This window comes from Dipodomys spectabilis, unplaced genomic scaffold (genome assembly GCF_019054845.1).
Source record: "Dipodomys spectabilis isolate Male_0828 unplaced genomic scaffold, ASM1905484v1 ptg000026l, whole genome shotgun sequence".
NCBI classification, from domain to species: Eukaryota; Metazoa; Chordata; class Mammalia; order Rodentia; family Heteromyidae; genus Dipodomys; species Dipodomys spectabilis.
The window spans coordinates 8,879,830-8,893,543 of NW_024870703.1; the positions used below are offsets into that span (position 1 = coordinate 8,879,830).

A 13,714-nucleotide genomic window follows, 5' to 3' on the forward strand; every position below is an offset into this window, starting at 1 on the left:
AGAAAACGAATATGTGCACACGGTAAACCATTTAGCAGTGTGAAAAGGAATAAAGTAAAAAAGAAAAAGTGAGTTTCCATTCTGTATTAGGTTCCTCCCTGCCTAGAACTATTTGGTTTATTTTTCCTTTTCTTTTTCTGTTGGAATGCACTAATAATACAATGGGTTTTATTATGACAGATCATAAATGCGTACAGTATACTTTCAATAGATTCAACCTCTATATTTCTTTAGTTCCTCTTCCTCCTTCCTCTTTTTCAAACAGAATTTGGTATCTTCACACACTGTCTTCACATACAAATATGAACATATATATGTAAATTATATGTATCACAGATGGATAGATAGATAGATAGATAGATAGTACTCAGCCTCCTGAATAACTAGGATTACAGACATGAGCCACTAGTGCCTAGCTCAGAATAGGTAGGTTTGTTTTTGTTTTTGTTTTTTTGGTTGGGGTCTTGTGGCTTGAACTCAGGGCCTAGGTGCTGTCCCTGAGTTTTTGTGCTCAAGAATAGTGCACTACCGCTTTGAGCCACAGCTCCACTTCTGATTTTTGAGTAGTTAATTAGAGATAAGAGTTTCATGCGGACTTTTCTGCCCCATGGCTTAGAACCCTGATCTTTAGATCTCAGCTTCCCGAGTAGGATTACAGATGTGAGCCACCAGCACCTGGCTATGAATAGGTTTTATTTTTTGGGGGGGGGGAGGGGATTGTGGAGAGACTGTTCCTAGGGCTTGAACTCAGGGCCTGGTCTCTCTTCCTGAGCCTCTCTGTGCTCAAGGCTAGTGCTTACCACTTGAGCCACAGCACCACTTCCAGCTTTTTTATTTTTTGCTTATGTGGTGCTGAGGAATCGAACCCAGGGCCTCAAGTATGCAAGGCAAACACTCTACCACTGAGCCACTTTCCCAGCCCATTTTAATTCTTTTTTATTTTGACCTTATGCCTTATTACTCTCACTATGAATTCAGTACATGTTGAATAGAAATGGGAAGACACTCTTGTCTCATTCCTAAATTTAGAGGAAATGATTTTGAGTTTACCCCCATTTAATATAATGTTGGCTATAGGTTTGCCATATACAGCCTTTAACTATGTTGAGGTACATCCCCTCTAATCCTAGTTTCTTCAAAACTTTTAACATAGATGTTTAATCTTATCAAAGGCTTTTTCTGCATTAATTGAGATAATCATAACATTTTTGCCTAGATTCTCTTATGTGCTGAATTATCTGTATTAGTTTACATATGTTAAATCAGTCTTGCCATCCCTGAATGAAACCAACTTGATCATAATATATAATCTTTTTGATGTGTGACTGAATTTGTTTTATGAGGGTTTCATTCAGAATCATTGCATCAGTGTTTATCAAAGACTTTTGTCTATAGTTCTTTTTAATTTGTTGTGGGGCTTGAACTCTGGGCTTGGGTGCTGTCCCTGCACTCTTCAGCTCAAGGAGAGTATTCTACCTCTTGAGCCACAGCACCACTTCCTGTTTTCTAGTGGGTTTTTGGAGGGTTTATTGGAGATAAGAGTCTCACAGACTTTCCTGCCTGGACTTGCTTTGAATTGCAATCCTCAGATCTCAGCTTCCTGAATAGCTAGATTACAGGCAGCGCCCAGCTTTATAATTCTTTCCTGTTGTTTTGTTGTTGTGTCCCTATCTGGTTTTAGAATGAGTACAATCATGGATTCATAGAATGAGCTTGGTAATGTTCCTTCCCTTTCTACCTCATGGAAAAGTTTGAGGAGTATTGGTATTATTGTAGTTTTCTTTAAAGGTCCGGTAGCATTCAGTAGTGAATCTATCTTTGTTTTTGTTGTTATTTTTTTGTTTGGTTTTGGTTGGGGAACTCTTTATTATTTTGGGGGGGGGGGTTGGGGAACTCTATTTAGTGGGGAGCTGCTTTCCTTTTTCTGCTTGTTATAAATCTACTTGAGAGGTTTATATCCTTGTGGTTCAATTTTCATAGATCAAATACATTTAGAAATGTATCAATTTCTTCTAAATTTTCCAATTTAATACAGGTTTTCAAAGAATTTTCTCATGATCTTCTGAGTTTTATTGGTATTTGTTGCAATATATCCATTTTAATCTCTAATTTTAATTTTTTGAATCTTTTCTCTCAAATAGATTGGCTAAAATTCTTTTCAAAGAAGTAACTTCTGTTTCACTGACTCATTGTATAGTGCTTTTAGCCTCTATTTCATTAAGTTCTGCCTTAATCCTCATATTTGGATCTTAAGCTTTGCTAGTTGTTTATCTAGGAACTGGAGTTGCATCATTAAGGCTATTTTAAAAACATAGAACTTTTCGCACATTTGTGTCATCCTTGCATAAAGGCCATACTTCTTTGTCCCATTCTAATTTTACAATATGTGCTGCTGAAGTGGGCCCTCTGTGCCATATTGTTTTCAATAAATCTGTCAGCAGACATTTAAGTTGCTCCTACATCGTGGCTGTTGTAAATAATACTGTTATGTATATACTGTACAGCCATATCTTCAAGACCCTACTTTTCATTTCTTTTGGATACCCGGAAATGAGCTTTCTAAATCCCATAATACTTCTATTTCTGATTTATTTTTGAGGCACTTATATATTGTTTTGCATAAAGATGCACCATTTTAGAAGTGCACATTTCTGAGGCGTGGACATTCTGGGACTTCACATTCTGTCAAAGTCACTTGTATTGCACTAGACAAAAACACCTGTTGAGTACTTGCGAAATGAGATCAGGAGAATCAGAGGTGAGTTAAGCAGAGAACACTAGGGAGATGTGAATACTTTTTGAATTGATAGCAGTTTGGGTCATAGAGGTTATGAATTTTTCAAAGCTCAGTGAATGTATGCCTAAGTCTTCCTCATTTCATAGTTTATAGAGTTTATATTAAGAAAAAAAAGCAAGGGCTGGGAAGGTGGCTCAGAGGTAGAGCACTTGCCTTGCATGCATGAGGCCCTGGATTCGATTGCCCAGCACCACATAAGCAAAAAGAAAAAAAGCCGGAAGTGGCGCTGTGGCTCAAGTGGTAGAGTGCTAGCCTTGACCTGAAGAGCTGAGGGACAGCACCCAGGCCCAGAGTTCAGGCCCTACAACTGGACCCCACCACCCGCGCCCCCCCCCCCAAAAAAAAGGAAAAAAAGCAAATACTGAATTTGAGTTAATGATATGCACTTTGAAGTTTTAGAGGGAAGCAAACTGATACCTTGCAATTCATTTTGAACTGCATAAAAAAGAGATTAATGGATGGCTAAAGGGATGGACTGATGATAAACAGCTATAACATATTTAAAATATTCATGAATATCCTGAATGTTTGAAAGTTTTCATAAGAAAATGTTGTGGGGAAAAGATGAAAAGAGAGCGCCCAAAGGGCCTTGATTTTTCCTTACATACATAGTTAATGGCCTCTTGTGTCTTATCCTAGCCTTTTTTTTGAAGGGTGGGAGAGCATGGAAACAAATATTGGTTAACACTAAAAGCATTTGCCCCCTTATAGCCTGTTTGTAAACCTCAGAGTAATTCCCAGAGGCACCTTCTGTCAAGAGGGATCCACTAGCAATTAGTAATGGCTGATTGCAAGTAATTGTAGAGGTCCTCCAGGGCCTAAAAAAAAAGGAGTACTTTTTGCATTGTAACTGCCTTGAGTACCAGATAGGCAATTTATAAACCTTAGGAATTTATCTGGCGCATGGTTCTTGAGCTTTGGGAAGTCCAAGAACATAACACCATTACGAAGGGCCTTCTGGCTATATCATGACATGGCTGAAGACCAGTGAGCATGTGCAAGACAGCAAATTGGGCCAAACTTATCCTTTCATTAGAAGTCTACTATGAAAAGAACTAATACACTCGCCTTCCCTCCTTAACAGCATTAATCCATTTGGGAAGTAGAGCCATCATGCCCTAATTGCCTCTTTTCCCCCCAATATTTCAATAATGCTCTCTTAATTTTGTAATAAAACCAATATGAATAAGTTCTTACATATTTAATAGTGTCTTACCCTGTACAAATTGGAAAAAAATCTTAACTATAGTATTTGTAGATCAGCATGGCTGTTAATTTCTTTTTTTGGGGGGGGGAGGTCCGGTCGTGGGGCCTGAACTCTGGGCCTGGGTGCTGTCCCCCAGCTCTTCAGCTCAAGGCTAGTGCTTTACCACTTGAGCCACAGCGCCACTTCCGGCTTTTTTCTTTTTTGCTTATGTGGTGCTGAGGAATCGAACCCAGGGCCTCAGGTATGCAAGGTAAGTTCTCTACCACTGAGCCACCTTCCCAGCCCATGGCTGTTAATTTCTATACAGTGCCAACTCACTGTAATAAATTAGGATACTTTTTTCCAAAGTTGACAGCACAGCTAAAGTTTCCAACACACACACACACACACACACATATGTATATATACACACATATATATTTATAAATGTATGTATATATAACTTTGTATACATATACATCTATGTGTGTGTATATATATATATATATATGTTTATATAAAAGGAACAATAGCAGTAGTATGATATACATCGAATGCAGTAGCAACTTTTCCAGGTTCTTTAGACATCTGAACCATATGATAGAAATATCCAGCACACTCTGTTAAAAAAAAGGTAAAAACAAAATCCTTAAAAACATCAAAGATCTATTACCATTGTGATACCCAGTTCTTATAAGAGTTCCCATCTTTTATTATTGTTAAACTGAAAATTAAAGTTTGAGAGGTATGGGGCTCAGTGGTAGAGCGCTTGCCTTGCATGCCTGAGGCCCTGGGTACGATTCCTCAGCACCACATAAGCAAAAAAAAAAAAAAAAGCCAGAAGTGGTGCTGTGGCTCAAGTGGTAGAGCGCTAGCTGAAGAGCTAAGGGACAGCGCCCAGGCCCAGAGTTCAGGCCCCACAACCGGGCCCAAAAAACAAACAAATAAACAAAAAAAAAGTTTGAGAGGTAATAAGCAAACCATAGTAATAATTTAGGGCACTATTATAAATGCAACTGAAACAAAAGTTTCATAAGACTATATTTTCATACATTCTGATATTTTCTATTCAGTTTTAGAAAACATTGACTTTGACCCACTAATGGATTAAGAATAGTAATCTGAAAAATGCTCTTGTGATAAATATAGACTATAGTAATGGAGATGAATATATAACATTTACTATTAATGTTAGACATTGTCATGAATTTTATTATTTTTAGTTGGTCTTTATAGCTCTAAAGGGCTGGATGCCTGGGCTTCATTACCTATGTCATTTTAATTTTATACTTGTGTAGCTATGGAAAAGATGGCTATCTTGTTGATCTCAATTTTGTCATAGGGTTTGGAAATGAGATGCTATCTGTTCAGGACTTAGCATAGTGTCCAACAGAAATAGCTCACTAAGTGGATAACATTTTATTAGTCATGTATTAAAGACTTTCTGCATATTTGGATCTCAAGAGTAATCAGAATAGGCTTCTGAGGAATATACTGCTCCTCAGTGTTGTCTTTAGTTCTGTTTTCCTATTTGTGGTTTGCAGAAGTAACCCTCTGGACTATCCCACTGTTTGCTGCAGTGCTCAATAAACAGTCCTCACTTTTCCAGCCGCTGTTGGTTGCATTGACGAGAGTGCCATTTGGAAACATGGGGATTTTGGCAGGCTTAGTGGTGTTTGTTGTAGGAGACCGCCTTGGCATAATCCTGGGTGTAGGCAATGCCTGGGGTTTCTCACTGATTCATCCCTTCATTGTGAATTCTGGAGAAACTTAGGGGGTAGCAGGAGGAACCCCTAGGACCTCATTACAGATGAACTTACTGCTTCAAAATTCCCTAGATATTATTCCACCTCATTTGCATTTCTTACCTTTTAATCTGAACAACTTGGCTGCTAGTGGAAATAATTAGACAGAAAAATGTTCTGGGCACAATTAAGATTTTTTGCTCTGCTGAAATTAATAGAATCTGAGGATGTTAGAGATGGCAGCACCCCACAAAGATCCACACAATTCTGGCAGTTGATGGATGAGGCTTGTAAATCAGAGGAAAGGGCATGGGGCTTCTTCCCACCAAGTTCAGTGTCCTCACTCATGCTAGAGCTTGACTAGAGAAGAGACAGTTGGACATTTAGCTGGGCAGTTAACTGGACAGCTGGTACATTTTAACCAAAGCCAGTCTAAGATAACAATTACTGTTACAGATTGAGCATCTTTTGCTTGAAATGCCTGCAATCATAATTATCTTAGATTTTACATTTTTAAATAATGAGTTAATGTTAAGGACCCAAGCCAAAACATGAAATTCATTTATGTTCCATTGATATTTTATACATATAGACTGAAGGCACTGGGGTTTGAACTTAGGGCCTTGCACTTATTTGACTTGCTTTCTTGGCTATCACTGTACTACTTGAGCCATTCTTCCAGACTTGTTTTTTGCTGCTTATTTTGGAGATGGGGTTTCATGGGTATTTTTGCTTAGGCTGGCTTTGAACCAGAATCCTCCTTCAAACTGAATTTTACTCAGCCTCCTGAGTAGCTAGGATTATAGGCATGAGCCTCTCATAGCCGGCTTAAAGGTAATTTTATACAGTTCTTTTAGTGTACCTCCATTTGACAATATCCTGTTATATGAAGTCAGGTTTTTAATTTATAGAATCAAACAAAAAGGTTTCAGATTTTGGAGCATTTCAGATTTTCAGATAAGGAATAATTAATTGTGCCATTGTGTTTTCCAACAATTCCTTTTGAGTGCATAATTTACTACGTACTATATTTATTAGTTTATTGCCTAGGCTAGCCAGCAACTTGTAAGCCTCACACAACCAAGACTTATCACAGCAAAAATGTATTTCTCACTCACATGTGTCCAGTCTGGGTCAGAGTAGCAGGTGTCTGCTCTATTCTGTGTAGTGACTCAGGGACTTGAGCTGATTCGGACCCTACCATTGAAGCCAACAATTTATAGTATGCTTTCAGATTTTTGTGGCAGGGCAGAGAATTTATACCTACTCATCTGTCCTTCTTCCCAGAAATGTCATTTTTCCCATTACCATTGGTCAGTGTGTGTCACATAACCCTGCCCAACAGCAAGGAGATTGAAATATCGGGAAAATTATGTCTGTTTTTAGGTCTCCACATTCACGGAAGCCTTTGTGGAAGCATCTTTTTTTTGTTAGTCTAGTAGGAACAAGGGAACTTCTCCATGGTAGGTTGTCTGTAACATATCTGCTGACCTTCTCCTTTTCTAGGTAGTATGTTAGATTCCTTTTACTGTGGTTTGAACCCTCTAGATGACTTTGTGTGGAAGGCTGAAAACACTGTCCTTCAACTCCCCCAAACCCAATAAAAAAAAATCCATGTCCTAATTTCTAGAACTGGTCAATATTACTTTATGTGCCAACAGGCATTTTGTAAACGTGATTAATCTTCAGATAATAGGGTTGTTACGGGTTTTCCTGGTAGGGTCTACTGCTGTCATAGAATGTGTCCTTGTTAGAAAGAGGCAGGGGAGGATTTGACAGAGACGAAGGAGGGCAGAAGGAGTGTCATGGAGGAAGAAATTGGAGTGATATGGCACCAAGCCAGAGAATGTTAGCAGCTATCAGAACTAGGAGGCAATATTCCCCTAGAGCTTCCAAATGGAGTGTGACCTTCCTGCCACCTTTTTTTGGCATAGTAAAATTGATTTGGGGTTTTAATACCCTGACTTCTTTGAAAAAGTAATTTTTTATAAGCTATCAAGATTGGACCCCAAATTTTTGTATAAGCTATCAAGACTGGACCCAAATGGGGGGAATCGAACCCAAGGCTTTACACTCCACACTCCAATGAGCTATATTCTCTACTCTCATGGGATTTTTTTTTTAATCAGCCGCCACTGGAAACTAATATACTTCACCCCTAGTAACTAGTGGCCTGAGACATTGATAACTGTGGTAACATTTTAGAACTGTGATGCTAAGGTTTCTGAATATTGCTCGGATCCCTTTCTTTTTGCTTTTATTTTTGGCAGGCATAGCAGGGGCTTCCAACATACTAGACAAGTGCTTACTATTTATTAAACCATGGCCTGACCCCTTAATTTTTAGGAGTCATAGGATATGAAGAATGAAGCAGTTCTCCTCCTAGATCTTCTACAAAGACTTCCTTGAGAGGGGTGTGGGATAGCGATGAAGATGGGCAGATTCAAGGATCATAGTTCTACTCAAGTTCTTTTGTTAGGAGGAGGACAGGCAGTGATTGTTATGAGGTGTTTAGATCATTTTTTGGTGGACCAGGAAAAAATGCAATACAGATTTCTTCTAAGACATAATTCTGATATTAAATATTGCAAGGCATTCAAACTATTTCTACATAACCAACTAAAGGACATAATCTATGTTCCCTTGTTCCTACTAGACTAACAACAACAACAAAAAAAGATGCTTCCACAAAGGCTTCCATGAATGTAGAGACCTAAAAACAGCCAAAATTTTCCCGATATTTCAATCTCCTTGCTGTTGGGCAGGTTTATGTGACACACACTGACCAATGGTAATGGGAAAAATGACATTTCTGGGAAGAAGGACAGATGAGTAGGTATAAATTCTCTGCCCTGCCACAAAAAAAAGTCAGCATCTTATAGATACTGACTTTTGCTCAGAAAAAAATGTATTCTTTCATGTATTTCTTTATCAATAGTTTCTACCATCTTAAGATACTATCAGTAAAATCTGGGTTTAAGTACTTCTCTGTTAGTAGAAGGTTTGGCTTTCCACCCACAACCCTTGTAATTAGCTGCCTTTCTTGTTATTACAGCAAAATACCTGGCACAAACAACTCAGAGGAAGAAGGATTTATTTTGGCTTACGTTTTTAGATCATGATGGCTTGGTCCTATGACTTGGGAAGGACATCATGGCTGTAGCACCTTGTGGCAGAAGAGGCTCATGATGAACAGGAAGCAGGGATTGAAGACTAGATACACCCATGAAAGGTGTCCTTCCAGTGACCTGTTTCCTCCAAGTAGGCCCACCCTATAAAGTTTCCAAACCTTCGAAAGTAGTGCCACCTGAAGACCTTGACCCATGAGTGTTCACAGGGATTGCCTTATAGCCAAAAAACCATAAACTTCCTGACTTCCTCAGGCCTGATGTTAGGCATTTTCAGAATTCCTTGTGGGATCTGGAGTGCAGCACCCCGTGCCTACCATCTGTCCTGGGATGACTCAATGCCTTCACCAGTTGCCTTCATTTGAACTGCCATGAAAACCTTCATCTCTTGGACATCTATTATGTTAGTTATTCTTTCCTGTCCAAGTTGCATAATTTGCCTGCTGAGTCAGCCTACTTTTTTCCTCTTCCTAGCCCACAACTACTAACATCTTCTATTTGGCAGAAGTGTGATCATATGAAGCAGATGGCTATTATGTCATATGGAACTACCTGGCTACCAGCTATATATATATATAAAATACACACTATAACATATATGTTGCATAATATATATTATATATCCACAGACCCATAATATACTTAAAAGGCTTTAGAAAAAGATTTTTGTAGAGAACATATGGATTCTAAGCAATACTTTCGTGACTATCAGTTTGAGAGCTATTGGTATAAACCAGGGACCAGAAAACTTTTCCTATAAAGAGCCAGATACTAAATGCCTGAGGCTTTTCAGAACCACATAATTTGTCATTACTATTCAACTTTGTTACTGTAGTATTTTTAAAAAGCCTTAAACAAGGTGTAAATGAGTGAGCATGGCTGTACTCCAATAAAACTTTATTATGACCAATGAAGGTCGAGTTTTATATAGCTTTCAGATGTCATGGAATGTAATTCTTTTGGTTTTTCCTTCAGCCAGAAAGAAAGGAGAGAAGAGACAGGATTTAGACTGCAGGCTACAAACCAATTTATAGACAAAGCCTCTGGACAGTTTTCTAAAACTGATGTTTCAGGAAACTGTTACAAAGTAAAAAAAAAAAAAAAAAAAAAAAGCCTTGTTCAGATACTTTTCATAACCAGACCTTTACCCATGGAAAAAACAATGCTTACCATTTTTCAAAATAAGTACTAGCACAGTGGCATAGAGCCTCAAGTTCAGTAAGTTAACATTGATGAGGCTGTGGATACTGGTTGTGGTGGGAGAGTAATTTAGTGTATCCTTTCTAGGAGAGGTTGGGCAAAAGCTATCAAAATTATTTCTCTTTACCTAGTAGCTACAGATATAGCTGTACATGTATGAATGAGATAGAAACAAGAATATTCATTGAACCATTGTTTTGGTAGCAAGAGGTCAGAAACCACCAAAACATTCATCTAGTAAACTGGATTCACGAATATTCAAGAATATTTGCCAACATATTCAAGAGATGAGGAAAGTGTCCTCATTGATATAAAATGATCACAGAGATATGCTGTTCTTTGTGTGAAAGGGGATCCATATATATATACCCTATTTTATTTATTTTTATGTTATACATGAAATAATTTCAGAAGGATTCATTGGAAACTGATAGAGCTTGCCTCCAGGGAATGTAACTGAGTGGCTGGGAAATAGCATGAGACTTCTTTCTTTTGAGAGAGTAGATCTGTGTTGCTTAGGCTGGTTAAGTGATCCTCCCTCTTGAAACTCTCAAGTAGCTGGGACTACAGATATGAATCACTATACCCAGCTCAGACTTCACTCTGTACTTCTCTTTTTAATCTCTATAGATTCATTTTAATCTTAGACAATTTGAACCATGTGAATGTGAGTATGTATTCAAAAAAATAAATGAGTTAGTAAGATGGAGTTAATCTTTATGGCACTGCCACTCCCGGCAGTAAGGAAACTTGGTTAACTGTATTTACTCATTTCTGAGTGACATCCCGTACAACTTGAGTTCTGTAGAATGCTCTTTGAACAGTTGCTCTACCTTGTTTCAAATGACTTCATTTCCCTCTCTCTCTCTCTTTTGGACTTAAGGTAGTTGAGTCTAGGTAAGAAAGAATTACATTGGAAAAATAATGATATTATACCAACAATAATTTAATTTAAGGTTAAATTAAATTACAGTTGCCTCTGAGTTACCTGCCAGTCCAAGGCAGGACTTCCTAGCCAGTGTTCTAAAATTTAATTTCCTCAGCCTAAGAGGAAGACCAGGGCACTCGCAGGCTGGCCCCCTCCACTTCAAGAAACCTACCCCTTAGCTCATGTAAATATTATCGGACTAAATAAATTGTTATTGGGCACAGTAAACAATGCCTCTCTGTAAATACAATTATTTTCAATGTAGGGAGGTTGGTAAATACGTCTGTAGGCAAAATGTGGCCCTGTATTTTAAAAATACATAGTGCATGGTAATGATGGGGGGAGAAAAACAAACAAACAAAGGAGTTGTGGTCTCTGGGAAAATCCTGGTGGTGGTGTGTCACAGCCTGAGAGTCCTCAGCCTTTTTCCCATGCCATCCTAGTAAGGATGCTGAGGATACTCTCCTGTTGAGTGCACTCATGCAGTACCCAAAAAGTTCCCTCAGTTTTCAGTGCTCCATGCCCAACTGGGAAAGAAAGGAAGAGTCACATTTCAGGAAGTAATCTTCTTGTTATTTATCAAGAAGTGAAGCATCAAAAAGCCTAGGGGAAGTGGTACTGTGGCTCAAATGATAGAGCACTACCCTTGAACACAAAGAGGCTCAGGGACAGCACCCAGGCCCTGAGGTTCAAGCCCAGAACCAATAAACAAGGACAACAACAAAAGCAGTTATCTTTTGGGCTGGGAATATGGTTTAGTGGTAGAGTGCTTGCCTAGCATGCATGAAGCTCTGGGTCCAATTCCTCAGTACCACATAAGCCAAAAGTGGTGTTGTGACTCAAGTGGTAGAGAGCTAGCCTTGTGCTAAAGAAGCTGAGGGACAGTGCCCAGGCCCAGAGTTCAAGACCTAGGACTGCCCCCCCCCCCAAAAAAAAGCCTTGGGATATTCACTGTCTAGGAACAAATCCTTCTGATCCATCTCTAAAACTGGTACCACAGTTGACCAGCACTGTCCTCAACAAGCGAAATTTCACCGTGGCCAGCTCTGTTTCAGTCAATTTCAAACCACCAAATAAGAAAGAGCTTAAAAAAAAATGTTGCCGGGGTTGGTGGCTCATGCCTGTAATCCTAGCTGAGTTACTCAAGAGGTTGAGATCTGAGGATTGTGATTCAAAGCCAGCCTGGGCAGAAAAGTCCCTATGAGACTTTTATCTCCAACTAACCACTCAAAAACTGAAAGTGGCACTGTGGCTCAAGTGGTAGAGCGCTAGCCTTGAGCATAAAGTGGCTCAGCGACATAGTGCGTAGACCCTGAGTTCAAGCCCCACAACCAGCAAATATATATATACACACACACACACACACACACACACACACACACACACACACACACACACACACACACACACACACACACACACACATATAAAAATATGACAAGTAAAATGGTATTGCATTATTTAACTGGCATTACATGTAGTATAACATAAGATGGTTATCAAATTCAGTTTCCATCTGAACTGTAATATTTGTTGTTCTGTTGCATCCTGGCAGGTCTCATGATGTTGGTTATACTGTCTGTTCTTTGTTTTCTGGAAAAGTAAGTGAATTAGTATGTCAGTGTAGTACTATCTGGAGAAATGTTAAGAGCTATTAAAAATCTTTAAAAATAAAATGATCAATTCTTCTTTTGTTCTCTTGACAGGATAATTGAAGCTATCTGCATAGGTTGGTTCACTGCAGAGTGCATTGTGCGGTTCATCGTCTCCAAAAACAAGTGTGAGTTTGTCAAGAGACCCCTGAACATCATTGATTTACTGGCAATCACTCCATATTACATCTCCGTGCTAATGACAGTATTTACAGGCGAGAACTCTCAACTCCAGAGGGCTGGAGTCACCTTGAGGGTGCTCAGAATGATGAGGATTTTTTGGGTGATTAAACTTGCCCGTCATTTCATTGGTCTTCAGACACTGGGTTTGACTCTCAAGCGATGTTACCGAGAGATGGTTATGCTACTTGTCTTCATTTGTGTTGCCATGGCAATCTTTAGTGCACTTTCTCAGCTTCTTGAACATGGGTTGGACCTGGAAGCATCCAACAAGGACTTCGCCAGCATCCCTGCTGCCTGCTGGTGGGTGATTATCTCTATGACTACAGTTGGCTATGGAGATATGTATCCTATCACAATGCCTGGAAGAATTCTTGGAGGAGTTTGTGTTGTCAGTGGAATTGTTCTATTGGCATTACCTATCACTTTCATCTACCATAGCTTTGTGCAGTGTTATCATGAGCTCAAGTTTAGATCAGCTAGATATAGTAGGAGCCTCTCTGCTGAGTTCCTGAATTAATGCATCGCAAATCAATTCTTGCATATACTTCACTCCATAGAAAGAGTGGATGCTACTTCATATTCATGTGTTTCTGGTGGTGTGAGCACGGTAGTGCCATTATCCTCATCTTAGTAGGGCAAAAATTACCCTTCCCAGCTGAAGGGAAGAAGTCTCAATAGGATTGAGACGGCAAAGGAAGGGTAATGGTACCTAGGGTGAACTGTAGGCCGTGATTTTATTTGGGCTTGTTTCCTCCTTGCCTCTAACAATTAACTGCTTTTTATTTTTAAGTACATTGTTTGAACACTTTAAAACAGAAAGGTACTAGTTTCCAAATGTTTTGCCATCTTAACGAATTCAGAAGCTTGGAACTTAGTGTTATATTTTGAGACTAAC

The 13,714-nt window shown here is 39.0% G+C and overlaps 1 protein-coding gene across 2 annotated transcripts in view; it reads left to right on the top strand.

The window, feature by feature from the left end:
* The window catches only part of Kcng3 (potassium voltage-gated channel modifier subfamily G member 3), a 47,478-nt gene extending 34,064 nt beyond the window's left edge, over window positions 1–13,414 (top strand). For both annotated transcript variants that reach the window (XM_042675544.1, XM_042675545.1), the window contains exon 2: window positions 12,691–13,414. In XM_042675544.1, coding sequence (XP_042531478.1) covers window positions 12,691–13,336 — 646 coding nt within the window. In that variant the 3' untranslated portion in view covers window positions 13,337–13,414. The remainder of the gene's footprint in view (window positions 1–12,690) is intronic.
* The last annotated feature ends 300 nt before the right edge of the window (window positions 13,415–13,714 follow it).